Source organism: Oreochromis aureus, linkage group 5 (assembly GCF_013358895.1).
Source record: "Oreochromis aureus strain Israel breed Guangdong linkage group 5, ZZ_aureus, whole genome shotgun sequence".
Lineage (NCBI taxonomy): Eukaryota > Metazoa > Chordata > Actinopteri > Cichliformes > Cichlidae > Oreochromis > Oreochromis aureus.
In genome coordinates this window covers 35,269,025-35,295,385 of record NC_052946.1, presented here as the reverse complement: position 1 = coordinate 35,295,385, position 26,361 = coordinate 35,269,025, and the positions used below count along the sequence as shown (strand labels likewise).

At 39.9% G+C, this 26,361-nt stretch overlaps 4 protein-coding genes across 7 annotated transcripts in view; 1 reads left to right on the top strand and 3 right to left on the bottom strand.

The window, feature by feature from the left end:
• Nucleotides 1–245: 245 nt before the first annotated feature.
• On the top strand, nucleotides 246–4,799 carry slc32a1 (solute carrier family 32 member 1). The gene is made up of 2 exons (XM_031740447.2): nucleotides 246–1,082; nucleotides 2,246–4,799. Exons 1-2 carry the CDS (start codon nucleotides 690–692, stop codon nucleotides 3,431–3,433), a joined length of 1,581 nt encoding a protein of 526 aa, XP_031596307.1. The 5' UTR covers nucleotides 246–689; the 3' UTR covers nucleotides 3,434–4,799.
• A 911-nt stretch (nucleotides 4,800–5,710) lies between these two features.
• Nucleotides 5,711–12,905, bottom strand: aurka (aurora kinase A). 4 transcript variants are annotated; one of them, XR_005612980.1, is made up of 11 exons: nucleotides 12,565–12,905; nucleotides 12,078–12,143; nucleotides 10,444–10,783; nucleotides 10,315–10,357; nucleotides 10,023–10,214; nucleotides 7,653–7,791; nucleotides 7,310–7,458; nucleotides 7,003–7,177; nucleotides 6,669–6,916; nucleotides 6,267–6,365; nucleotides 5,711–5,902 (listed from the first exon to the last, which is right to left on the bottom strand). XR_005612980.1 is itself a non-coding variant. In XM_039611804.1 (10 exons), the coding sequence occupies exons 2-10, from the start codon at nucleotides 12,138–12,140 to the stop codon at nucleotides 6,734–6,736; spliced, it is 1,197 nt and encodes a 398-aa protein (XP_039467738.1). In that variant the 5' UTR covers nucleotides 12,141–12,143; nucleotides 12,565–12,905; the 3' UTR covers nucleotides 6,411–6,733. The 4 variants fall into 4 exon arrangements, 2 of the variants coding, with proteins under 2 accessions (XP_039467738.1, XP_031596327.1); XR_005612979.1 differs by having other exon boundaries at nucleotides 5,711–6,365; XM_039611804.1 differs by lacking the exons at nucleotides 5,711–5,902; nucleotides 6,267–6,365 and having other exon boundaries at nucleotides 6,411–6,916; nucleotides 10,444–10,564; nucleotides 10,652–10,783.
• A 2,211-nt stretch (nucleotides 12,906–15,116) lies between these two features.
• prelid3b (PRELI domain containing 3) lies at nucleotides 15,117–22,625 on the bottom strand. The gene is made up of 6 exons (XM_031740428.2): nucleotides 20,992–22,625; nucleotides 19,778–19,946; nucleotides 18,535–18,624; nucleotides 17,733–17,803; nucleotides 17,517–17,619; nucleotides 15,117–16,594 (listed from the first exon to the last, which is right to left on the bottom strand). The coding sequence occupies exons 1-6, from the start codon at nucleotides 21,021–21,023 to the stop codon at nucleotides 16,478–16,480; spliced, it is 582 nt and encodes a 193-aa protein (XP_031596288.1). The 5' UTR covers nucleotides 21,024–22,625; the 3' UTR covers nucleotides 15,117–16,477.
• Nucleotides 22,626–22,771: 146 nt separating this feature from the next.
• Nucleotides 22,772–26,361, bottom strand: part of tubb1 (tubulin, beta 1 class VI) — a 3,817-nt gene continuing 227 nt past the window's right edge. Inside the window, exons 2-4 of the mRNA XM_031740416.2 lie at nucleotides 24,989–25,097; nucleotides 24,747–24,857; nucleotides 22,772–24,280 (exon numbers count right to left, since the gene is read on the bottom strand). Coding sequence (XP_031596276.1) covers nucleotides 23,136–24,280; nucleotides 24,747–24,857; nucleotides 24,989–25,097 — 1,365 coding nt within the window. The 3' untranslated portion in view covers nucleotides 22,772–23,135. The remainder of the gene's footprint in view (nucleotides 24,281–24,746; nucleotides 24,858–24,988; nucleotides 25,098–26,361) is intronic.

Here is a 26,361-nt window from a genome sequence, read left to right as displayed (position 1 = left end):
TGAGGCCCCCGGAATGCAATTGGTTGTTGGGATGAGGTATTATAGATTATAGGTTGGGGGTGGTGGGGGTACTGCAAGCACCTCCCCTAGAAATGCAGCAAATCTCTCCCGTTTTCTCCTGGTGGGGCACTGGGAGGGCTGGAGACGTGCTTTGCATTGGCAGGCTGATGAGGACACGTGTCTCCTCCCTGCCTCCCCCCCGGGCTCCACGGTACCGCATTGGCATCAGTAAAGGCACCTGAAAGACGAGAAACAACTCCTAGAAGCGCTGCCTGCCACTTTATAACCCCAAAGAAAGCGATCTTACAGGCCTGCAAGAACCTGTGGCTCCCCTTTTGTCGTGCGTAAAGCTTTTGCGCACGCCGCTGAACTGCCTCAGAGACTGAGTAGGTGCGCTACGCGTCGAGCATCAGAGCGCATAGCCAAGATGCAGAAACGGAGCAGCGACGTCTGAAGGTGACATGAACCTGGGGATAACGACAAGCTGCAGACGAGCAGTGAGTAAAAAGTGGAGATAGCAACTGAAAACCGACGGTGTCTTCAACCAACATTTGCGCTTTCCCTCGTGGCTTTATCTAATGCAGAGAATCAAGAGCTGCAATCCAAAGTAGCCTCATTTTTTTTACTGACTGGAGGAGACAAAAACTAATTAAGCTGCAGACAGTTCGGAGTCGGGAGAGGTTCGAAAAATGGCGACGTTAATCAGAAGCAAGCTTTCCAATAAACTGACAAATGCAGCCACGGCTGTGTCCAACAAATCCCAGGCAAAGGTGAGCGGGATGTTCGCCAGGATGGGGTTTCAGGCCGCCACCGACGAAGAGGCTCTGGGTTTCGCCGCCTGTGATGACCTGGACTACGACCACCGGCAAGGCATGCAGATGGACATTTTAACATCCGATGAAATGGGGGGAGAGGGGAGCGGAGATGGAGGCGCACTGGAGGGGGACAGCCACTACCAGAGGGACGGCACCGGTCCACCGCACTCTGCCTCAAAGGACGGAGGTCCGACGAACGAGTTGACTGAAGTCAGACCAAAAATCACCGCTTGGGAGGCGGGCTGGAACGTCACGAACGCAATCCAGGTAAAGACGCACTCCACGGATTGTAAAAAGGTGGTTATGGGTACCAAATGGCTGAGTCGCTTCCGAAGCATCCGAGAAATTCGAGATAAATAAATATATACGAACACATAAAAGCGTCATCGAAATAATTATACACAAAGAAAAAAAATCATCAGGCTTTTCCCTTTGAAGCAACTTTGTCAAGTGGCTGGTTTTTAAATTAAAGCCTGGCAAATATCCGCTTTCTTGAAACCTTTTAAGTGTGTTCTCATGATCCCTGATCAGAACAGTGCAGAGATTTTTTAGACGTTTATGCGCTATAAAGGGGGGGATAGTTGATGTCCTGGGCCCCCTCCTTTTCTCGACACGCACATTCTTTGTCTGGAGTAATGTGCTGTGTCGCTGATGCACGTCCCTGATAAATGCTCTCACAATACTCCGCGTGGGGATAAATAAGTGGATGGAGGAATTTTTGTGTAGACTCTAGAATAAAAAGAAAACCAAAACCTGCATTTTAAAAATGTTTTATAATTTTGTTTATATTAAAATCTAAATCCAGCTAAATTTGTAAGAATAACACTAAAGTTATGCAGGAAAATTGGTTTTATGATAAAGTCCAATAAGTGACATTTTGGACTAAAAACATAAAGACGCGGCTGAAAAATATGAAATTTCAAATTACAGAGAGCAGTGTGTGCAAAGAGCTGTTTTTCGAAAAAGTATTTATTTTTATTTTCTCTGTTCATGTGGGGAAAAAAAATCACCACTTTAAAGTGGAGGATTTACTCGAGAGAGCCTGTGTGTACGCGTGCGCGCGCGCGCGTGTGTGGAGGCTATGCGACAAAAATCCCTCTAGACGCAATCCTTTTTATGCTTTATCGGGGCTGTGGTCACGGCAGTCACCCTGACGTCAGAGTGTGTCTCCGCCAGCTCGTGATGACGTCAGAAGCGGGCAGACGCGCTCAAAGCCAAGTGGAAAACCCACAACATGAATAGGGGAGTGCGATTCACTGAAGGGTCGGGCAGAGCAGCCTCAAAGCACACATTAAAACATCATCTAGTTACATGAATAAAAAAAAATACTATGATAAGAAAATAATTAATGATTAAATTAATACTTTTCATTGAACAGCTTAAAGCGCACAGCCTAATATTAGCGATGCTTTATTTGTTTGTGTTTGTAGGGGATGTTCGTTCTGGGCCTGCCCTACGCCATCCTACACGGAGGATACCTCGGACTCTTTCTCATTATTTTCGCCGCTGTGGTGTGCTGCTACACGGGGAAAATCCTCATTGCCTGCCTGTACGAGGAGGACGAAGACGGACAGCTCGTCCGTGTGAGGGATTCTTATGTGGACATTGCCAACGCTTGCTGCGCGCCCAGATTCCCGTCTCTAGGTGGCCATATCGTGAATGTAGCCCAAATCATAGAGCTAGTGATGACTTGCATCCTGTACGTGGTGGTCAGCGGTAATCTCATGTACAACAGCTTCCCCAACATGCCAATTTCCCAGAAGTCCTGGGCCATCATCGCCACCGCTGCTCTTCTCCCCTGCGCCTTCCTCAAGAACCTGAAAGCCGTCTCCAAGTTCAGCTTGCTTTGCACGTTAGCCCACTTTGTCATTAACATCCTCGTTATAGCGTACTGCCTCTCCAGAGCGAGGGACTGGGCCTGGGACAAGGTGAAGTTTTACATCGATGTCAAGAAATTCCCCATTTCCATTGGGATTATTGTGTTCAGCTACACCTCGCAGATCTTCCTGCCGTCTCTGGAGGGGAACATGCAGAAACCGAGCGAGTTTCACTGCATGATGAACTGGACTCACATCGCTGCCTGCATCCTCAAGGGTCTATTCGCCCTGGTGGCCTACCTGACCTGGGCTGATGAAACCAAGGAGGTCATCACAGACAACCTGCCCCCAACCATCCGAGCTGTCGTCAACCTCTTCCTCGTGTCCAAAGCTTTGCTGTCGTATCCGCTGCCGTTTTTCGCTGCTGTCGAGGTATTAGAGAAAACATTTTTCAACGAAGGGGGACGCGCCTACTTTCCAGATTGCTACGGAGGCGATGGACGCCTAAAGTCCTGGGGACTCACTCTCCGATGTAGCCTTGTTGTGTTCACCCTGCTCATGGCGATCTATGTGCCACATTTCGCCCTCCTTATGGGCCTCACCGGCAGCCTGACGGGCGCAGGCCTTTGCTTTCTGCTTCCCAGTCTCTTCCACCTCAAGCTTTTATGGAGAAAGCTGCTATGGCACCAGGTTTTCTTTGATGTCGCCATCTTTGTAATAGGAGGTATATGCAGCATATCTGGTTTCATCCACTCAATGGAGGGGCTCATAGAGGCTTTTAAATATAACATAGAAGAATAGATGCAAGCCATTGCTGGAACTAGATGTTAACTGCAAGTCTCCATTTAGTGAAAAAAATAAAATAAAATAAAATTTAAAAAACACACGACTTCCAGACGAGCGCAGTCCCTTCTGCTTAATTCATGCGTAAAAGCGCGCACAGAGCACACGCGGACATTTTCGCACTCATACAGTGCTTGCATCAGTCTACACACACACACACACACACACACACACACACACACACACACACACACAGTTGGTGGCAGTGAGGTAATCTAATGCATTCACAACACACTTTAGCCTACGGACAATACATGTTGTATAAATATGCCAACAAGAGTACATATACATATTTTCCAGTGGAGTGAACGTTTACAATATCGACCTTAAAACAAAATTGCAAAAAGGGCAGTTCGCCTTTTCGTCGCTCTTGTGGTGCTTCCCCACACGAGACTTCACTTCATGTAACGCTCGAGTTTGTGATGGACGGACTTGTTGTGATTTAATGATGTTTAAGATGTTTTAAAGGGATTAAAACACACACGCGCGCACACGCAACACCACTTCGTTTCTTTTAGGTGATTTGCAATTTGACTGCGGGCTTTGAGTGTGGTGTTAAACCCAAAATCGAACGCCTGTGGATCTAAAAGATAAAATAAGACAACGGCAATAACCGATAGAAACCCACGACGGCGTAAAGATGATAAAAAATAATTGTGAAGTTTCCAGAGAAATACGCAAAAATTGAATTTCCCCGGTTATTTAATATTCTGGCAATGCAAAATATCAGAGAGTACACAGCAGCTAAACAAACTATGCATTGAATGTATGATATTTTAGACACAAATACATTGAAATTGGGAAGTGGAAATTTAATAATCCTTTAAATTTCGGTTCATCCTCGTGTAATAGTAACGCTTTGTTGATAGGCCTGCTTTTTTTTTTTTCTTCAATATTTACTTTAATTCACTTTTCAATCGGCAATAACGTCCAGCCCCACAGATCTCAGCAACACGGGGAACATTAAATGAAATAATGCACACACATAAGAAATAGAACGAAAACACGCACATACACGCGGCCTGTTCGTTTTTTATTTCTAATTAATTTTGAAAATCTCCTGTCTCGAAAAAAAATTCGGTGTCTGAAAATCTAAAAGAGAGAGATCGTTAAAGAGGAAAATGTGCATACAGACATTTTTCATTCTGTGCAATCCAATGGGTCCTGTGGAAATGTTATAAAACCGTATGTGTAGTGTGTTATTGTGGTTTCAAAAAGATGGAATGTATATCTCAAAGTCGTTATCATATATCGTGAAAATTAATATTAAAGAATAAAGAAATAAGTGAAATTATATTGTAAAAATGTGTGTGGTTTTATGTAAAACGAGAATCGGTCAGAACATGTATTTTTTTCTCTATAATAAAAGATAGAAAACGATGGTTAGTCGCATTCATATTTGTTAAATTCAAACTGAGGTTAAACGCGCAGAGTAAAGACTGCGCAGGCCCGTGACTTAGAAAAAATAACCATATAATGTGTGTGCGACTGAGTGAGAGAGGAGAGTATGTGGTCATACTATTACTACTACACAATCCGATTACCGTTTCAGCTACACCGGTCATAGACCTGAGTCTGCAGAGACATCCAGAGCGCGCACGTTTTCCACCAGGCCTCACATTCCTGCGTGTTCACATAAAATGTCGACAGATTTTCTGCTGCAGGCAAATATCAGGGCCTCATGGCCGACCTGTTCATCCACTCTGTTGATTTTATCCCGCCTCCTCTCAAGCTGTCAAGTTTCAGCTTTACCAAGTGCGCCATACTAGTCAGTCAGGTATGGATTTTCCTTATAGCGCGGAACCCACCAAAATGAGTGCGCATTTAAAGGCGGGGTTACTGAAAACAGGTTTTACAAAGCTCACTAGCTTAAATGTGATTTACGGCTCTCAAAAGGTGGAAATGCTTCACAGGTTTGACTGCAGACAAAAAAAAAATGAAAAAAAAAAAAAAAAAAAAAAAAGCTTTAGTTTGGTTTCAACGTGCAATAGAAAACAAACAAATCTCCATCACGCATCGGTATTTTAAGTGAGCCACTCAAGAGAGCATGACAATATAGAACCAGAATTTACGGAATGTATGGGTTGAAAATATTAACGAAAACAACGAATTTTGTTATTAAAAATGAGCCTAGTCGTTCCGTGATGATCTCAGTGACACATGGCAGGGGAGCCCCCTAGTGGACACAAACTGCAAATACTAGCTGGAAGCAGAGAGAGAGACTTAGGACACGGTTGTTCTTGATGCTTTATTAAATACATCTTTGAAATAAGCTGTATAACCATGCTGAGGCACTCCATCCATGGCTGTGGCTCAGGAGGCAAACCATCTACAGATTCAGTGGTTCAATCCCGGGCTCTTGCGTTACGCTTGTCAGATGGTCTTTGGCCAGAAGTATAACTGAATTCCAAATTGCTTGCAGGCACACTGTGAAGGTGGCATGCAGTAAAAAGTTGGTTGCTTATTGAGTAGAAAAGCTCTACAGACCATGTCAGAGAATCCTAAATAAAAGTGTGAATTTCACAACAGCAAAGAACAAAACGTCATGGTCAAGAAAGGTCAGCAAACCTTTAACACATTTTCATATTTGGCACATGCAGTTTTAATCTCCGACTTATTGAAATTAAAGTCAATTCCACTTATTTAGGACTTACACACACTCCTTCAAAACAAATATCTAACCAATCCAGCCACCTTTTCAAAAACCCAGAAGTCACACTTGCATCACAAATAAATGAAACAGGAACTTTTCATAAATGCCAAATTCTTCTCCACATAACCCTCCACTAACCCTGTGCTGCCTGGACACAGCTAGAGGTGTATGAAGTCGATGAGAGCGCCTCACTCAAACGTCAGTGCGAAGACGGGTTACCGAGTAAAATAACTGAGCCTGAAACACAAAAACTGTTAAATACACACTGGACAAATTCCAGAGTGAGATTCTTTGATGATAATTTATTTTTCAATTTCAAGTAACGACATTTTAGAAAAGCTCAGTAAAACTCTCATAATTCTGCAGACAGTAAAATATTTACAGGCAACAGAATGCCACAGAAAGAAAGTTCAGGTAAGACAGAAAACATTAAGTTTAAAAAAGATAACAAATATAACTAAGTGGCTCAAGATATTTGCAGACCAAAATACTGTTCCACGAAGTGGTTTTAAAGTCAGAGATAGAAGCAGATTTTCATACGTCAGCTACACCCTCATGTTTATCTTGTACAGTCTCCGTCAGACGTGCAGTTGTACATAGACCAGTCACTGGCTGGGCTCTTCACTGTTCGAGGTTGTTGGCTTCTTGGTTGAGTACTCGACCACCCAGGGGTGGGACAGGACTCCCTGGATGGGCAGTCTGTGCATAGGGTTGTGCTTCAGCAGCCTGGCAACCAAGTCTTTAGCTCCAGCACTGATACTGGACTGTGGTGGGTAAGAGTACTCCACCTGAAGGTCAAAGACAGAAAATGGGAATAAATATTTAACTTTTGAGAGAAGCAGTAGAGCAGTTCTGTACTGTGGTGGTGTCATACCCTTGAAATCCTGCGGTAGGTCTCCTCATGGGTTTTTGCTTCAAATGGGGGTTTTCCAACCAGGAACTCGTAGCAAAGGACCCCGAGACTCCACAGGTCCACTTTCTCGTCATGAGTTTTCCCCTCAATCATCTCTGGAGGCAAGTAGTCCAGTGTCCCACACAGAGTGGACCTCCTGAAGAAAAGAAAAAAAATGTTTGCGTCTCTTTAATGATCCACAATTTCTTACCTGTGTAGGCTAAATCATTACCATAGTTTCACCTTCAACTTAAACGTGATTAAAAGCGAAAAAGTTGCATGAATATACCTGGAGGACGGGGTGTGAACAGACCAGCCGAAATCCGCGATCTTGAGCTCCCCATTGCCCCCCAGTAACAGGTTCTCTGGTTTGATGTCCCTGTGGATCACCTTTTTGGTGTGGCAATAGTTGAGGGCATCCGCTAACTCCATGATGTACTAGAACAACACATTGGGCACACAAATATTAAGCATACAACATGCATCACAGAAGAGATGCTTTTAGTGAACATTCAACATACCAGAAACAGGACTACGAATAAAAGGTTATTTTCACTCTGTAAAACTGGGGAAGCTCCTTTGGATTATAGAACAACAAGAGTGACGAAAAGGTCTTAACTCTGCACGCTTACCGTGGCGCTTCTGTCCTCGGGAAAATGTCCACAGCGCTGGAGCTCGCTGTACAGCTCTCCCCTGGGTGCAAACTCCAGAATGAGGTACACACGAGAGGCATCGTGAAAGTAGCCATAGAGTCGCAGGATGTTCGGATGCCTGTAGGAAAATCAGGACCATTAGATATTTTGACAATCATCATTTCCAATATGTATAGACTCCCCAAACTAAACTGCTATTCATTACTATGGTAGGGGGTAATTTTACTGAAGGGAATGTGTAGTTGGCATATTTTAGTGCCATTTTTCTGCAAATGAATCCATGTGGTCATATTAAAAAAGTTAGGCATATGGAAGTCCACAGAGCGTCTCACACTCGCCGTCTGATGATCAGATTTGGTCAGATCCAGAAACCATAGCGTGCCTGTGATGTTCTCAATATCTGAAGCAAAATCCAATCACTCTGAGGGAAAAGGTTTTAAACCTTACTGATCTACAGTGTTAACATTTAGATAAACATGAAGAAACCCCCACAGCATCTGAACATTTGTCTGACAGTGACATGAAGAGGAGTCCGATTTCCACAGATTAAAATAAATAAAAAATATATAATAATCAAAAAGATAAGTTATCGTCATACTAACACAGGTCTTCCCAGCCGTGCTGCAGGAGCATACCAACACAGCCAAACAGAACACAAACCACATTTACACACTTTCATAAGTGTCTGTTTGTTTGCAATGTGATGAGCCACATTAAAGCGACGGACCCATTCAATACTTTATTTTCCCAACATTGAAAGTTCTGAATTTTTAAGCAAGAACCCCACAGACACATTTTACAGTCATTACAATTACGGGGGGGGGGATTTGCTTTCAATCATTTTCCACTGCTTCAGTTTATTAGGTACACATAGATAAAACTAATTCAATGCAGTTATATCCACCTTCCACTATAACCAATGAGCACAAGCCACAGATAATCTTCCATTTTGGAACATGTGGCCTAGACTTAAAAAACAAACAGACTTTATTCTTTATGACCCAAAACGAGTGCCTGAGCCCGTGCACAAACTCAGGAGCAGCATTTAAAGAGTTGGAGTCAGAAAGCTGTTTTTCCATAGACTTCTAAAGGACTTTTTGCAACCACATCCATCACAGTCTGCTGGCCTTCAGGAGTGCAGGGTTTTTAGGTACTTCTACATCTGCTTAATTTTTCTGACCTGGAATCTATGACTGTGTTTTAAACCATTTATATGAGACTCAAGATCAGGACTGGGTATCGTCACCAACTTCTACAACTGATTCTATTCTGATTCACAAGGTTCCAACTCCATTCTATTCAATTCAATTTAGACTCCGTCAGAAATATAATTATGATCATTTATCTTTGATACGTACTGTCAAAAGAACCCTCTAAAAATGGTAAATTAAAAATATTTCATTTCAAATTACTTGACAATATCTCTGCAATTACAAACTCAGTATAAATTATCTAGGTACAAAAACAAAGCTGACACCTGTGAGACTTCATCAGAAGTGCAAGCCTCACAGCAGATGCCTTTGTGTCAAAGTAGCCGATGATATAAAACAGAAAAATATGAAGGAGAATTTCCTGGCCTGGCTTTTTATAGCAGAAAGCCATTGCTGGAACTAGATGTTAACTGCAAGTCTCCATTTAGTGGGAAAAAAAAAAAAAAGGAAAAAACACGACTTCCTGGCGATTGCAGTCCCTTTTGCTTAATTCATGCGTAAAAGCATGCACAGAGCACAAGCGGACATTTTCACATGTGATCTACTGCAAATATTAAAATATCCGCAGTACATTAAAAACATGAAAACCCTGAATCAACATAAAAACTTTGCAATTTGGCAGAATTTGTAAAAGCTGAAATTTCTGCGGTAAGGAACAGCAGAAATATATTGTCAGAGGTAATTTTGGGGAAAAAACAAACAAAACAACAGCGGCTAACAACGCTGTACACAACTGGAGAAAATGCCGAAAATTTAGATTTTTGATGGTAAACTGGTCTTGAAGTATACAGAGAGAGCTGTGCAGGAAGTGTGATTTAATGAATCAATATCACAATATTCATATTAAAATAATTTTGAATCAGAAAATAGATTTTTTAAACCCACTCCTACTCAAGACCGTTTTGAAAAATCAGACAAGGACCCAAAATAATTTCAGTAGAATAATGCTGTTGTGCTGACTATCAAAGTCATTTTCACTCATTTTCCCTACAATAATCAGTCACTTCAGTTTGACCCCACCTCTTTTCCCTTATCTGTAGTTTGCCTGCAGTGGGTCTACTCACCACAGTTTGAGAAACGTGAGTCTGGGGAGCAGTTAATTACAATTAACAGTAAAATATAATTCGACAGATGTTACCTGAGGTGAGACTGGATCTCCACTTCTCTCCTCAGCTGGTGCTCCACCCCAGCCTTCTCCAGTTGCTTTTTGAAGAGCACCTTCAGGGCCAGGATGAACTTAGTCTGTCGCTCCCTGGCCAGGTAAACATTCCCGAACTTCCCCTTTCCCAAAGGACGACCAATGTCAAAATTTTCCAGACTCCACCGTGTCCTGTGTGAGCAGAACAGCACATGGTTACAGCAAGAGCGACATAAACTGTAACCTGTCATAAAAGTATATGGATGAGACAAAGAACCACTCTTAAACATACTTTGATGTAGAAGTTTGTGCATGATCGTTCTTGGCAGGTTTGTCTGGACAAAGAAAGAGGAGGATACATTTTAGCACCCAAAACACAGACACAAACACCATTGTTTTCCCAGTTTAGTATTACACTTACCCTGTGGCTTCTCTGGCTTTTGTGGTTCCGACTGGGGTTTGGTCAGGTTTGGTTTAGGAGCTTGCGTTTTCGGCTGGTTTTGCTGGGTGCTGGGTTTGAGCTGTGTTGCTGCATTTACATTCTGAGTAGCGGGGTTCACATTCTGATCAGCAGGGTGTGTGGACTTGACAGTAACGGGCAGGTTTGACACTGGTTTCTGATGACTCACAGGCCTCTGAATGCGCTGAGGTCCATTTGATACACCTAGAACCCGCTGATGCGGTGTTGGTGTGACTACAGCCTTCTGAATGGGCTGTGACTGCTGCAATACAGGAATCCGCTTGGGCCCATCACTGGTTGACTGCAAACAAACAAGATAAACAACAATAATAAAAAAAAAAGCTTCAAGCTTTTTATTTTTTGAAAGTATCATAAATTAGATATACCTTGAAATAATTGTAATTTGAAATTGATTTCTTAATTTTCTTAACCATCTATCCAACCCAGTCTCTCACTGAGCACACCCTGGACAGGTCGCTGGTGTGTCGCATGGCTAACAGAGACAGAGACAACCATATGCTCTCACCAACGTCCAATTTAAGGTCACCAATTCTGCTCATATTATCAGGATTAACAATGCCCTTTGTGGTGTAGTCAATATGGTCAGTTTAGTTTATTTATAAGCTCATTTAAAAAAATAACTGCTGGCTACCATCCTGTATAACTGGATGGATAAAATACATAAATAATAAAAAGAAAATAGATTTTAAAAAGAAAAAAAATGAGAACATGAGTAAAGCAGGATTGAGAAAAAGTAATCCAATTAGAGTTAAAAGCCAAGGATGAAAACAGGTTTTGAAAATGTCTAATGCTGGAGGGGTCCAGATGTGCAGATGCAGTTTGTTCAACAATTTAGGAGCAAAAACCTGATCAGCTCTGTTTTAATCTAGGAGAACCTGCTAAGCAGATCTCAGTGATCTGATGGAAGTACCCAAAGTTAAATGGAGGCAAGAAGGTGCAAACGCATGCAACGCCTTAAAAATGACATGTGGTCTGTCTTGCGTATGTCAGTTAAAAGTCAAGCTGCAGCGTTTTGGACCAGTTGCGGTCAGGGAAATAGTGACAGACTGTCACCTGAAAAAAAGGCTGCTGCAGCTGGGAGTCAGGATGAAAACAAGGCATGATTAACTCTAAAAATCTGAAACCTTGAAATCTGTTTACCTTTGTGAGTTACCTAATCTGAAAAAAAAAAAAAAAACAAGTTTTAACAACAGCATTTACCTTTTACCTCAAAAGACAAGGTTATCTAAATTAACAAACACCAATTCTGTTTTAATCCCATCCTCAATTAAAATCCTATCCATAGTTGGGATCAGTGGATCGTACTCCTATGATCACATACAAGTGCTTAGTTTTGGCCATGGTCCTTTTCACCCATCCAACTTTGTGGGTCAATTCTCTCTTAGCTCCATTTTTGGTGATGCATATGCCGAGTCTCTATATACACTAGATCTTCTTAATAAGCCATATAGAAAAGACACTGGTATGCCTGGAAGCGCAAATCTAATGCCATACACAGTAATCAAGGATATTTAAAAAACAAAAACACACATTTAATTAAATTTTCAACCAGCTCCGGGTTTATGATGAGTTACCTTAATTTCAGGCCTTTGAAGTTTCGTGCCTTTTGGCATCTTGTGCATAGCAGTAGAGTCCATAATCTAATAAAGAAGTAAACGGAGACAGGTTTTAATCAAAGAAAGGGTTAAAAAAATGATAGGAATGAAGAAAAACATGCAGTTTGTTTAACTCTTTAGTCTGCCACGTTTCTTCTAGCTAAGAGTCTCTTCCAACCTCCTTAGACTACGATGACCTGGATGACCGAGAACCTTCACAGACATTTCTTCTAACTAAAACAAAAAACAAAACCCAATAACAACAATCCTATTTGGATATAGACGCTCTTGTATTCGTGTCTGAGATAACTGTTTAAACATGTATATACAATTTACAATGTTTATTCTGTCAGGAAGATTAACAGTAGCCATCAACGTCACGTTGTTGCCGATCAGGTAAAGTTAAATTTGCATCCACACCAAAACATCAACTTTTTCAACAAGCTAGTTGTATAAAACCACTTACCTAAATATATTATTGCAATGACCCGATTCAACGCTAATCGATAATTTTTCTAGAACATAAACGGGTCGAAAACAGCTCCAAGGGAGGCTAGCTAACAGCTACGTCGGCCAGTAGACCACAGCTGGCGTTTGTGGCTCGCTACAAACATAAGGACTATCCACGGAGATGTTACGACGAGTCTTTATCGACCAGTCTACCTTAGTATCACTTCTTTTGTCTAAAAAATACTACATGAGTGCTAATAAAACAATAAAGTCGAAGCACAAAGCTGTAGCAGTACAGAGACTGACTGAGATTGGCTAACTCTCCGAAGACTGCTTGTTTAATTTCAAACGGCCCTCGGTTTAAAACCTTTAAATACAACACAGGCTGCTATTGGCTGAGGGAATGCTCAGTACTCACTCTCCATTGGCTGAGGCTACACGCGGCGGCCGGTGGAGCGTGACGTACTAAAGTCGAAGTGAATCTTCCAAAACACTAGGGGGCAGTCCACAGACACTGTCAGTACAGGAAATCTTCCACACCACATGCTATTACACTTAATGACTTTATTATTACTTCAGCTGCTTGAAAAAAAAGTTTCTTCCCAAATATAAACTCAGAAAAACAAGAGTTATTTATAGTTTCATAGTATTGTCTTTCTTTTTATTACTATCAATGATATCGCTTTTTAAATCTCTTTAAATTTATTATTTTTGATTCCCAGTAGATCAGAAATTACAAAACGCATTTATTTGTCTTTATATTATTATTATTATTATTGTTATTGAACGATTTTCTTTAAAAAGAAAATAGTTAAATCAGCAACACATAAGGAATAAATGCAATGCTTAAGTAAATAAAAAATGCAATTTTCATAATCAACAGCAAATTATAAAGCGAGTTTAGAGCCCTCCTTTTATTTGTTTGTGTTGTCTAAATTACTCTAAACTATGTATAAAGTCTTTTATTTATTTTATGTTTCTTTTTGTTTTTGCTAGTTTTAAAACTTTGGCTGGAAAATGTAAGAAAAACAACTTCTGACACCCTCACGGATAATTATTACACAAACTAAAGGCTTATATAACCAAGCAGCAAATGATTTATTAGAAAACTACGTGGAATTTTTTTAATTACATGGTCTTCAAACCTTTGCTAAGATGTGTATTATTAATATACGAGAAACTACATCCAGGGAGAAGTAAATATTAATTAAGGAAAAGTGATTTCCTTTTGCAAGATATCTTTGGGCATCTCTTGGTGGGTAATTAATCTAATTACGTGGTGATAAATCCAGTTTTATCAGTACAGTAGGGTCAGATATATCCAACAAAACAGGCTTCCAAGAGATTCAGAATAATCATAGGATACTGTTGTGATTTTTGTGGATTAAAAAAAGAACTTCTTTCCCATTTGTGGTGTTTTATTGAATTGTGCTAATGACTCAAACACAGACGATAAGGACATTTTCTCTGTTTTCAAAGAGATTATGAGAATTTTATTTTCTTCATGCAACTGGTTGTGCAAGGGCAGCTTACATTCTTCAGTATCACTGTTGCACTTCAGTGACTATTAACTATCTAACCAATAGGAGCTAACTGGCCAGAAAATGTATTGAAAGAAATCTCACCATGTCCCTGGAAGTATCTGTAAATAAAAGAGCAGGGGCATGCAGATGTGGTGGGTGTGAAGTTAGGTCAGCCCAAGTTAAATAGGATTTATTGCAGTAATCAGGTCTGCAAGACAAGCCAAAGTGACGCCAAAGTGCACCATGCACCTGCAGTGGTGATGCCATTTTGGGTGTGCATCACCTTTTGTAAGGACAAAACTGAGAATAAACTATCTATGTTTATTCCAAATTTAACTGAAGAGCTGTTTATATGCTATTTATGTATTTATATGCTTAATTAGAATAAAAAGTAATAAATTATAAAGGGAGAACAACAACAAGAAAACAATGTATACTGGAAAATAATATGTAAAAATCTATCGATCAAAAAAATTGAGCCGGCCTTTACCATAAGGCCCATGCTTCTTTGAACTGTATTTGCTTTTTTATTATTGTGTACTTTTTCATACCAGATATGTAACAGAGCTGCTCATACACTGGTTCAAAATAAATGAGTCTGACTTGGGGTTCTGCATTTTTATAATGTCAAAAATCCTGTATAAATATGTCACCCAAAATATATAAAATATGAATCATTTCCTCTTCCACAAACATTTTAAATAATTCTTTTTAATTAGCAACATTTCATTTCCTTAATTTTTTCACAGAAATTGTAACTGTGACATTTGTCCACTATGTGGCAGCATGTGGCGCCTGCATGATGAAGTCAGAACTTCAAGCATCCTGTCAAATGTGCAGCGTTTCTGGTTTATGTCAGGTAACTCCCTCTGTGTTTCAAATATACAACCATTGCTTCCAGCTGACAGTTCAGATGTATAAAATAAGTGACTGTCTCTTGACTGAAACCATCAAAGACAATCAGGTCAGGTTATTTTGACACAATCAAGAGCGTCTTCACATTTATTAAAGCTGAAAAACAAGAAAGAATATCTGACAAAAGCTCTTAAATAAAACGGGTTCAAATATTTTATTGACACATTCTGCATTTGGTGAGAATCTTTTACACAATAACCCATTCAGAAAACAAATTACAAGGTGAACATGTGATTTTGCCTTTAAAAATCAACCAAACTCATAGTTTACTCTGCCAAATTGTTCTTTTTTCAAAAATAAATATTCCTGGCATAGGTAAAAAAATATATATATTAATAAATATCTTATGTACAGAAAGTTGTGCGTTTACCATCGCCACACAGATTCCCACTATGAGACTATCTCAAACACAGGGTATCCACTGAAACAGTTTTATCAAAATGCTCGCTTAGCACGTGTAGCAGCTTTTACTGGTAATAAGTGTGAAGCTTTCGGCCCCTGCACTCAGTGATCATGCTTACAGGATTATGTACGTGCTGATAAAACTACTTCAGTTGAAACAACCTCAGGTTTAGTATGTAAAAAGAAGTCTGACCCTTGTTTCTACACAGTAAACAGATTCATGCTTATGTTACATTAAAGCAGCATTTGAGAAGGTCTACTATACATTTTTAAAAGTATAAATATGGCAAGTACTTTGATCCCTTCATTTCAACTTAAATACCTCAATAACATAAGTTATTACATTACATCAGTACAGTTTAGTATCAGGCTTGCATTCGTACCTATTACAGTCTGTTGTTGTAACTGAGGTCCCATAGGAAAACAGTGTTGAAGTGGCTCTCTTACACAAATAAACCTTACTGTGATCACTGTGGATAACCCAAACCGTTTAATCTGACCTGCTTGCATGCATTTGTGACATTCGGTGCGCTTGACCTCCATGGCTAATATCAGCCATCATTTCTCAGTGTACGCATTTGTTACAGTCACTCCTATACGTCTCACCATGAACTGTTTTTCTTTCCGACTCTTCTGCTGTAAACGTGAAGCTCAGACCAGAGACGATGTGCTGGCATTCTGACACATTTCTGCCAGATGAAAACACACCTGGAGAAGGCATTTGTAAAGACAAAAAGCAGCGTCTGCATTGGCACATTTCTTGTGTTTCCAGTCCATCCACATTGCACCTTTTTTCAAAGATACAAATGGCAGTAGTGTTTAAATCTCCCTGAGTGAGCCACCAACTTTTCAGCGCCCTATCAAAGCAGTCCCGCCAGGCCGCATCGCTAGAAAACACTCAGACCTCCGTTAGGCAGCAGTCTCCGGCTTAGAACATAACTGGTAAAAGTACACAACATGCCTAAATTGTACCCTTAAATAATACAAAAATCCCCAAAGCACCAAACAGGACCAGAGCATCATAGAAGGAGGCTGGCTATACTGCTGTGCAGTCCAATCTGAGACTCAACTGAACACCAGAGTAGGGTGTCATTTCTCTGTGACCGCAGCAGCCATTGGGGTGCGTATGGTCCCACGTGCTGTGGCTGCCAGCTCCTCGATTTCTGTATTCAGTCGCCTGATAACCCACTCCACGGCTTCACGGCCCTGTTCGAGAACAAAGTGAAACGTTAGTCCGCGGGAAAATGAGTTGCATCAAGTAGAATACAAGAACAGAAGAGACGGCGTGCCTGAAACACGTAAACCCACTTCATGCAGCGACTGGTCTGGAGAGAACGTTAAGCTGTTGACTAGTCATCTCGTAGTTTTTAAAGATTTTTCCACACAAGTGGATTTTGGATGTACAAGTGAAACGCCACAAATCTGCTGCTACTGCCCCAACGTAACAGTTATCATCTCCCTTCTTTTCTTGCGATTTGCAATGGCTATAAACACTTCTGCCTATATGTAATTAGTGTGAATGCTTGAAAAGCATTCACAGTATTGTTCTTCTAATCTTTATTATTCCGTTTTATCTATTCCGTACGATTTTTGGCATCCATCTCCTTCAACACCATTCAAGTCCAGGCCTCATTATGTACTATATAAAGAGAAAGACATCCAACCCACAAACTTTGGACAAAGTTTTTTAAACTGTGTGGATCCAAGTGGAGGGATCACATTTTAGTCATTCAGTGATTCAAAGAATATGAACTTTTAATATTCATTCAGATGTTTTCTGACTCTAAAATTTCTTTTCTCATTACTTAGGTTTTTCTAATTTACAATTAAAACATTTTCAGCTATTTTCCAACTTCTTCTTCTGTGTAAACGTCAACTTTTAGCAGTTCAGCACTTTTGTTTTCAGATTAAATTCTGTTTTTTTTTTCTCATTCAAATTTTTTTAACTTAAATTCAGCAATCAATTCATTTCAGTGCATACATTCAGATTCAAGCATTCACACTGCAGTTTCTTCAGAAAATGCACTTTCTAGTTACAGCTAGGTTTTAGTTATTTAACCAACACTAGTCACATGCAAAACTGCTTGAAACTTGACTAATCTCAGTACAGTTTGAAGGAACCTCTTACTTTTCCAGCATTAGTAGAGATGGTGCTGGCCATAACTCCCTCCAGGTAGCTGCTGAGACTGACCCCTTTCACAGAGATGAGAGCCTCCTGGGTCAATATTGTTCTAAAAATCATGAAATCACAGTTAAACAAAAAAATGCCTTGAACAATCTGACACTTCAAGCTCAGAGTGTTTATAACATATGGTTACATCAGCGTGACAGTGTTAAAACTTACTTTTCTGGATCTTCAGGGTGTGGTTTATATGTTAACTTTTCATCCACAGATACCATGTTTGTGAATGTGATCTGGAGAGAGGGAAATGCAAATTGTGAGATTATGGAGAGACCATGCCTTACAGCAGTAGAATATATGGACAATAACCATAAGTCAATTGTTAAAACACCAGAAAAGGCATTTTAACAAAAGACTTCAAATTCTTCCATTATTGCAAGTGCGGTGAAACAAGTTTACAACAGACCAGTTACAAATCAGAATACTTATTAATCCCTAAGGAAATTATGTGCAAATAATATGGTGTCTCCAAGACAATAAGAACAGTAAGAGACTGAAATAAATCAAAAACATATCAGACGTGAAGATTTTCATGCTCTTAATGAGTTGATTGAATCACAAAGTTGAAGTTCTTTTTTTAGTTCCAAAATACTCTACATGTGCCTCTAAAGTTAAAATGCACTCTGCTAAGAAGTGACCTCTCACGCAGTTTAACAAGTTGGACTTGATTCCGGGATTAAGTCACAGAAACTCTTCAGGTGTGTGCATGTCAAACAGGTCTCATAAGAACATGTAAGAAAGAAAAGGAAAACCTCTCCCATTCTTAGCAGTCAGAAATGAAATCAGATTTGCTCCTGCTTGCCAGCATCATGGTCTATATTCAGCTGGCAGCACAACGAGGTACGACCATAAAAGTGTGCTTTGATGCGTGCTCGGTAATCTGGTTTTTCACCCACTGTGAGCCCAAAAGCAGGAGGTGTGTATACAATATTTTTAATTTTTTAAAACTATTTTTAGTACTCACATTTGAGGACTGAAGTTCAAAAGTCTTCTCTTTGGGATCAATAACTGATTGTTCCTGAACATACGTGTATGTTCGTGCGTTACCAACGAGCTGAGCACAAAGAGAGAGAGAGATCCATTTTACACAAACCTTACAAGATATTTCAGAAATGGAGCAGATAATTCAAAGGCTTTTTCTACACACAAACAGAAGAAAAGTGAGGTTAGAAATCATAATTGACCTTCTTACGACTTTAAACTTCATGTGAAGAAGTGTTACTCAATCTGTGTTTTAAGTAGAAACATGAAGGCTGCAGCTGATTAAACTCATTGTGTTTACACTAAATTACTACTTCCACGGATTACTCCCAAAAGACGCTTTTTGATACCATGACACTTTAATGCGAGTTAACATTTGCACCACGTGATAATTTAACTTTTTGTAACTTATATGCCATATTTTCCAGAGTACAAGAGGCAAAATAGACTGCAGTAAGAAAAGGCTGATTCCACTTGCTTGAGCTTCAAATTGATGATTTAGTTTGCCACAACTACAACTCTCCTAGGAGACCTTTGTCACAGGGCAACATCCATAAGATGGATCTAGTTCATACGCAGAGACTGAGGCAATCTGATTAAAGATTACATTAATACACTATCAATCACCGGGTCATAGTCTGTCCTTGGAATTACAGAGGCTAGTCATAGATGTAGCGAGTGAGCATTCCTCCACACTAAGAAAACCAAGCAAAGGTCAGCGCTAAAGAACAGCACCTGATTTCCTAATATTTAAACAGTTAAATGCAAGCCTGAGTGGCAGATCAGCTTTATGCAGTCTTATCATTACTGGCTTCAAAAAGTGAGTGAGTGTTAGAAGGGAAAAGTTCAATGACATGACAGATATCCTGAGGCTTCCGTCACTGCTCCGATTCAGGTGACTGCTAGTTTTAACTGGGCTGACATACAAAGACGGAAAGTTACATCACATGGCGTAAAGGGTTACATCTGAGCAATGACAGAAATGTCACTACGGTGTCCTGTACAGCACGAGTCATGGCACGCAGCCATGAACCCGCCTGGGCAGACAGGTCAGCTGTTGCTACTATTCCTGGACAGAAATAGCCTGATAACCTGTTAGGTTATCGCTGCACTTGCTGAATGGAAAGCCTTAACCTCTCACCATTGCCACGCTTCTATCTGCTTTTTCTACCGTTTGATAAGATTGTGTGTTTGTCAGTGATACACAGCTGGGTTTTGATACTCACAGATTTCACTATGGATGGAAGCCCCCACTCTGTGCTGAGCAGTCTTTTACTGTGGAGGCGTCCTTGTGTGTCAATTTCTCTGTCCAGAACATCCACCCCAACCACACTGGGGTTCATGGGGTTTGGGTACTTCTGCATAGCAGCTTTAATCACCATCTCCCAAGGATGGCTGTTGAAGCAAAGCCAAAATATTAATATTTTAACTAATAGAAACTGTCAAATACACACTATTATGTCTTATACATTATATTTACAAAAACTGAATACAGAACTAAAATAATTCTTTATAAATTACCATTTTATGTTGGCTATCAACAGTAACTCCAATATCAGTACCCATTTTATCTCATACCTATATAATTTATTCTCTTTCCTTTGTATAATATCTCAAACTACTCCTTTGCGTTACATTTTTGGTAGTTATTCTATTTCATTCAAGCAATTTTTGTCATGTTTTCATTTTTTTTTTTTATGACTAGTGAATTAACCACTACTCAGTAAAACTCAAATAGCAAAAAAAAAATGTTTTGCTATTTGATCCTTAAAAAAAGATTCGAACTGGTGTTTAAAACACTTAATGTGTCAAAATATTTTAACGAGTCTAAAAAATTTCCCACTTTACAGTTTTTCAAAATACCCATCCAAAGTTAGTTAAGTAGATATATAATGTTTGAACAAAACATCAGTACAGAGCGCTCATTCAGTAAAAACGTTGTTTTGAGTGGTTGCCATGCACTGGCCCGTTGCGTAGTGACGCACACGGAGATGTAGGGGAAAGGTTACGCGGGCTGTAGCTAGCCGGCTGATTATGCAATGACAAAAGTATCTGTAACCAGAAACCGGCAGTTCCGCACACACCATGGCTATGTTAGTACTTTTACAATCACCTATGAACTTGTGTGACTTCTTTTCAGCATTATATTATTTTTAAAGTTACACACCGAGTGACACCGAATAGAATACATCTGGTACTTCTCCTTAGCCTGTCCTTTTGCATACAAGCTAGCGACAGTAAAGTTATACCGTAGACAGGTTATATTTCACTTATGTAGTCCGTTAGTTATAGTAAGGAACATCCTCTGGTTACAGTTTTGTGTTATAAACCCTACGTGTGTTGTTCAGCGGGTTAAAACTAGCGTTACTTAAGTGCTGAACCACATACCGAGCACCTGCCAACCGGATATAAAAACGCTTTGCAGGGGTAATTTACTCACTTGAATATGTGCTCTGATGTCCAGATCTTCATGGTTTAGATAGCTGGTCGCTGCCGGTGAACGGGGGCTAATTTAAAGAGCCGGTAGACTGGCACAGACGTACTGACAGGCCGGGGTGAACCACGTTCAAAGACAACCGCATGTCTCCTCCCTTCATACCAGAGCAAGTCACGGGTGCGTGACGCACTTCCGCTACTGTGGCACATGCCGTACAAGTCCGCTGACCCTGGAATAGAAGGATAAGAAATAGTTTATCGTAAATGTCAATGGAGAATTCACTTAACCGATGTAACAAAAGCGTGATTATAACATTTCACCTTAAGTATGCATAATAAGTTTTTTCCCCTCAGGCTTGGCAGGCTCTGTGAATATCGACCTTGTCTGTTACACAACTCAGCTGAAGGTTGAGTCCTGCTCAGCTGATGCAACAGGACGGAGTCACAGGTCAAATCTTCATGTAATGGTTCAGCACTTGGTTATAAGTGTGCAGGCTCTGTAGATCCTGAGTCTTTATTACGTTTTTAATTTTCTCTGCGCAATTATGAAGTGACAGACTTGTTTTACTGAGTGAAAACAGGATTTATTTTCACTTTTCCCCCTTTTTGCTCAGTTTTCAGTTAGGTTTACTTTAGTTTATATAGCAAAAAAGTTACCCCCAACCCTCAAAAAAAAATCTTTATTGGCAGATCTTTAAAGTTTTTTTTATTTTTCTTTAGAACTGTGGGTGGCATTACTCAGGAGCAATATTTTAGAAAATTCACAATATGCATTACAAAGAAAACAGGAATACCCGCATTTCCCTTTAAAAAAAATTTATTTAAGTTTTTTTGTGTGCAGTGTTTTTCAGTCAAGTTTTGCTTCTTCAAAAGTTTTCTTCTAAAGTGTTTTGTCATACCTAGTTCTGGCTCAGAGTAACAACCCTGGGGTAAATGGTCGTCCTTGTCAATGGGAAGACGAGCTGCTGGACGAGTTTGGGAACTGCTAGTACTGTGAGTGCTGTGTCAAGTAAAAACTGGTGTCCTTATCTCTTCCAGTGCAAGACAGTTCCAAGTAATTTTTTCAAGCTGAGTCTGATATCTTGTGGTTAATTACATAATTATTCAATAAAATTACAATAAACATTAATGCTGCTGGACAGGATTATGTGAAATAAAGTTATTTTTTTAACATTTACATAGCTTTTGAGTTATGACTGAATACTCAAACTATTGAGAATGAGAAGTAATATCTCTCTTTAGTCAGTCCTTTTCTTTTTTGAGTGATATTAACCCTGCTTGCTTTTTGGTAAACATGACAGCTGTTTTTTCTTCCTAGCTTTTTGCTACATTGTAGAATTTGTCCTCTGTGGGGCAATACTGCACTTGTCACCATAACCTACACCCCCGTGTGATTTACAGGCTTCTCTTTAATCCCAGTGCAGTGTGCCTTTATTGCGGTTGAACTTGGACATCTTGGCAGCATGTGTGCTTATCTCAGAGTGCAGCTAGTTTGTTCGAGTTATGAGTAATCTCTATGCCCCAGGCTTGTGAAAGTGGGAGGAAACTGTGTGACAGCCTTAGCCAGTATCAGTGTCAGTGCGCTGTCAGAGGAACATCCATCAGTAGAGCTGAGTTTAGTCCAGTTTAGCTTAAAATTGTGTCACTGAATTAAAAGTAAAAATATGGTTTTCCTTTTCCTTTTGATGCCAGGTCTCTCTTGGAAATGAGATTTTTAATCTCAATGAGATTTTTTACCTGGATAAATAAAGGACTAATTTAATTGTTGAAACAAAATTTCACTCTTGTTTTACTGTTTTTAATTGCTGTCACAACTTATATGCAAAACGCAAACGATACTGGTCAAGGAGTGTAAAGGTGACACTTCATGTTTAAAGCTGATGGATATATAGTGCTGCCAAAACATTACTTTTCATATATACATGCAAAATAGTATTTAACAAATTTACTGTGAAATTAAAAAAAAAAAATTCTAGACCTCGAAAATGCACATTCAAGCACACAATCATTTGAAGAATACAAATTAGACAATCACCATTATTGTTGCAAATATGTTGCAGCACCTTTTATCACTTAAACCAACAGACACGACAAACTACAGAGTAAGAGTTCCTTTTAATACCAATATTCCAGCATCTTTTCTACCTTCTACTCATCTATGGCTTCTTTGCTCATTTCAGTCACTGTTTCCAACGTAACCTCCACCCTAGACTGTGCCTTTCTTGTTGCTGATGGTGAGGGTCCCTCCTCTTCTTCCTCTTCTGGTTCCCAATCTAGATCAGCAGTGGCATCTTGGTACTGCTGGTACTCTGAGACCAGATCGTTGAGGTTGCTCTCTGCCTCTGTGAACTCCAATTCATCCATACCTTCCCCCGTATACCAGTGGAGAAACGCCTTCCGTCTGAACATCATGGCGAACTGCTCGCCCACTCTTCGAAATACTTCCTGAATGGCCGTGTTGTTGCCAATGAACGTGGAGGCCATTGTGAGGCCTCGAGGTGGGATGTCACACACGGCGACCTTCACGTTATGGGGGATCCAATCCACAAAGTAGTTGCTGTTTTTCTGCTGGATGGCAAGCATTTGCTCATCCACTTCTTTGGTGGACATCCTACCACGGAAGACGCCAGCGACCGTGAGGTAGCGGCCTCTCCTCGGGTCGCATGCTGTCATCATGTTGCGGGCGTCGAACATCTGCTGGGTGAGCTCAGGCACAGTGAGAGCTCTGTACTGTTGGCTGCCACGTGGCGTCAGAGGGGCAAAGCCTGGCATGAAGAAATGAAGGCGAGGGAAGGGCACCATGTTGACGGCGAGCTTCCTCAAGTCGGCGTTGAGCTGTCCGGGGAATCTCAGAGAAGTCGTGACCCCGCTCATGGTCATGGAAACCAAGTGGTTGAGGTCCCCGTAAGTCGGCGTGGTCAGTTTTAACGTGCGGAAACAGATGTCATAGAGGGCCTCGTTGTCAATGCAGTAGGTCTCATCGGTGTTCTCCAGGAGTTGGTGGACTGACAGCGTAGCGTTGTAGGGCTCCACCACCGTGTCAGAAACTTTAGGCGACGGCATGACGCTGAAGCTGTTCATGATGCGGTCGGGGTACTCCTCGCGGATTTTGTTGATGATGAGGGTTCCCATTCCAGAACCAGTGCCGCCCCCGAGTGAGTGAACCAGCTGGAATCCCTGCAGGCAGTCGCAGCTTTCACTCTCGTGCCTCACCCTGTCAATCACCTGCTCCACCAGCTCTGCGCCCTCTGTATAGTGGCCTTTTGCCCAGTTGTTCCCAGCTCCTGAGTTTCCTGTAATGCCAGAATCAATGTATGTAGGTCAAGGATGCCGATAACATGCATCACAATTTAAAAAAGAAAAGAAATTATGACACTTTTCAGTTCTAGGGCAGTAAATGTATCAACTTTTCACTGGTTAAATGCTTAGCACAGCAATTTTGCAATAATTTTTATCAGTTTTACCAGTTTTACATTCTGAAATTCAATAAGTCAAATTCAGTTGTTTGTTTTTTAAATAAAACCAAGATGGAAACCTTATTATTTTCTTACTGCACGGCTAATATTATAAAAATAATATAACATTTACACTGTACAACTGATTCAAGAGCTTTCTAAATCCAAAGCACAACATGTAGTGTATAATATAGTAAATTGCATATAGCCTCCTTTCTCAAAAAAGTAATGAAAATCAAAAGCACAGAAATGTGAGACAGAAAGTTTCATAGTTTCAAAGTTTGCATTTTATTGATTATCTCACCATGGATGAAGTTGTCTGGTCTAAAAAGGGCCCCAATGCGGCTTCCTCTTACACTGTCCATGGTGCCAGGCTCCAGGTCCACTAGTAGGGCCCTGGGGACATATTTACCACCTGCAAACACAGTTGAAGTTTTTAAAAAAAAGACTTAATTTTAATATTGTTTATTTGTAAACAGCTGGAATTTAAAAATAAAAATTTTAAATTTATCAAGCCAGATAAAGCAGCCCAAGTTAATAACCCACCATGCGCCTCGTTGAAGTAGACGTTGACCCTCTCCAGTTGGATGTTGCTGTCTCCTTCATAAAGACCGGTTGCATTGATCCCATGTTCTTCACTTATCACTTCCCAAAACTGCCAAGAAATAAAAGCATCAGTATAACATAGGCAGAAGCAAAAATGTTTGCAGATGCAGAAAGTTAATACTTTATTTAACACTTTTGATGTTAAGGTCTTTAAATGGTTTCTTTAAAAAATATTTAGATCACTGTTTACGATATTTACAACCCTAATGACCATTAAAACAAAAAGGTGTAGGCTAAAATATCAGGTTGTTAAATCTACCAGGGTTTTTTTCTAAATAACAACAAATTTATAACATCTCACCAAATTAATAAATAATAATAAAAAATGATAACCATACATCAGCACTAAAGTTGGTTGCCACATTACTTTTAAACATTTATTTTACATTTTCACATTAAAGTACAGAATCCTAATTCTTCAACACAAATGTTCCACAATTTAATCCCTCAATATTTGTCCGGACCCCCTACTTTTCCGCCCTGAGTTCAAACTGCTACTTTCTAATTTCAAACAGCCTCTGATTTAGATTATTTTGTGCTTTGTGTTTTGTGAGTTTAGCATTAAGATTAATAAAAATTTTAGGTTGTGTAGTTTAACAAATAAGGAAGTGGTTGGTTCATTTATGATTTTTAAAGCTTTCTTCTGTTGCATGTAAATTGGATTAAACTGGAGTTTATTTACACACGATGTGCAGAATTTGCTATTGGACATAAAATTAGATGTTTTTTTATAATGCTACAACTGTGCAAAAATCAACAAGTTTATTCAACTTCCCACGTATGCAATATATTCAAAATGACTTTAATTAAGTTGCGGTGACTGCTACAATAATTGACTTTATCTTTTAACATTTTTTAGTTTTACGTATTAGACACATCAGGCTGTACAAATGGAAATCTTTACATAAACAATAAAGGATTAAATAACAGATTCCCCAAGCTCAGATCTCGAGTTGTACAAATGGTAAAGTTATTTAAATTCAGCATCTTGAGTCAACTTTAAAAGTGTCTAAAAGTGTTATGTTTTCAGCTTTATTATCTTGTAGTTTCACTCTCTTTTTTGTGTCAGCGACGATAAAAATGTCACACCCAGTGCTCACACTGCAGTTCTCACTTTAGCTCTTATCTTTAGCCTGAATGCCTGACAGGGAACACCCTGTGTCACTCAAAACTGTTTTTGACATGCAAAGAAAAATTGCATGTCACAATATACACCGACGTAGAAAAAAGCAAAATAATGCGGCCAGTAAAGAAAAGTATTTTCTGTCATTTTATCTCAACCACAATTAGAGTAAAAAGTGGTTTATAGTCAA

Excerpts from the sequence above, each read along its gene's own strand:
- slc32a1 (XM_031740447.2), top strand. The coding sequence starts at position 690 with ATGGCGACGTTAATCAGAAGCAAGCTTTCCAATAAACTGACAAATGCA. Across the intron at positions 1,083-2,245 it reads ACGTCACGAACGCAATCCAG|GGGATGTTCGTTCTGGGCCT; the intron begins GTAAAGACGCAC and ends TTGTGTTTGTAG.
- aurka (XM_031740467.2), bottom strand. The coding sequence starts at position 12,140 with ATGGACTCTACTGCTATGCACAAGATGCCAAAAGGCACGAAACTTCAA. Across the intron at positions 10,784-12,077 it reads TTCAAAGGCCTGAAATTAAG|TCAACCAGTGATGGGCCCAA; the intron begins GTAACTCATCAT and ends GTTTGTTTGCAG. Across the intron at positions 7,459-7,652 it reads CCGAGGACAGAAGCGCCACG|TACATCATGGAGTTAGCGGA; the intron begins GTAAGCGTGCAG and ends GTGTTGTTCTAG.
- prelid3b (XM_031740428.2), bottom strand. The coding sequence starts at position 21,023 with ATGAAGATCTGGACATCAGAGCACATATTCAA. Across the intron at positions 18,625-19,777 it reads TTCCATCCATAGTGAAATCT|CTCGTTGGTAACGCACGAAC; the intron begins GTGAGTATCAAA and ends CTTTGTGCTCAG. Across the intron at positions 16,595-17,516 it reads TCTCTACTAATGCTGGAAAA|GGCCGTGAAGCCGTGGAGTG; the intron begins GTAAGAGGTTCC and ends GTTCTCGAACAG.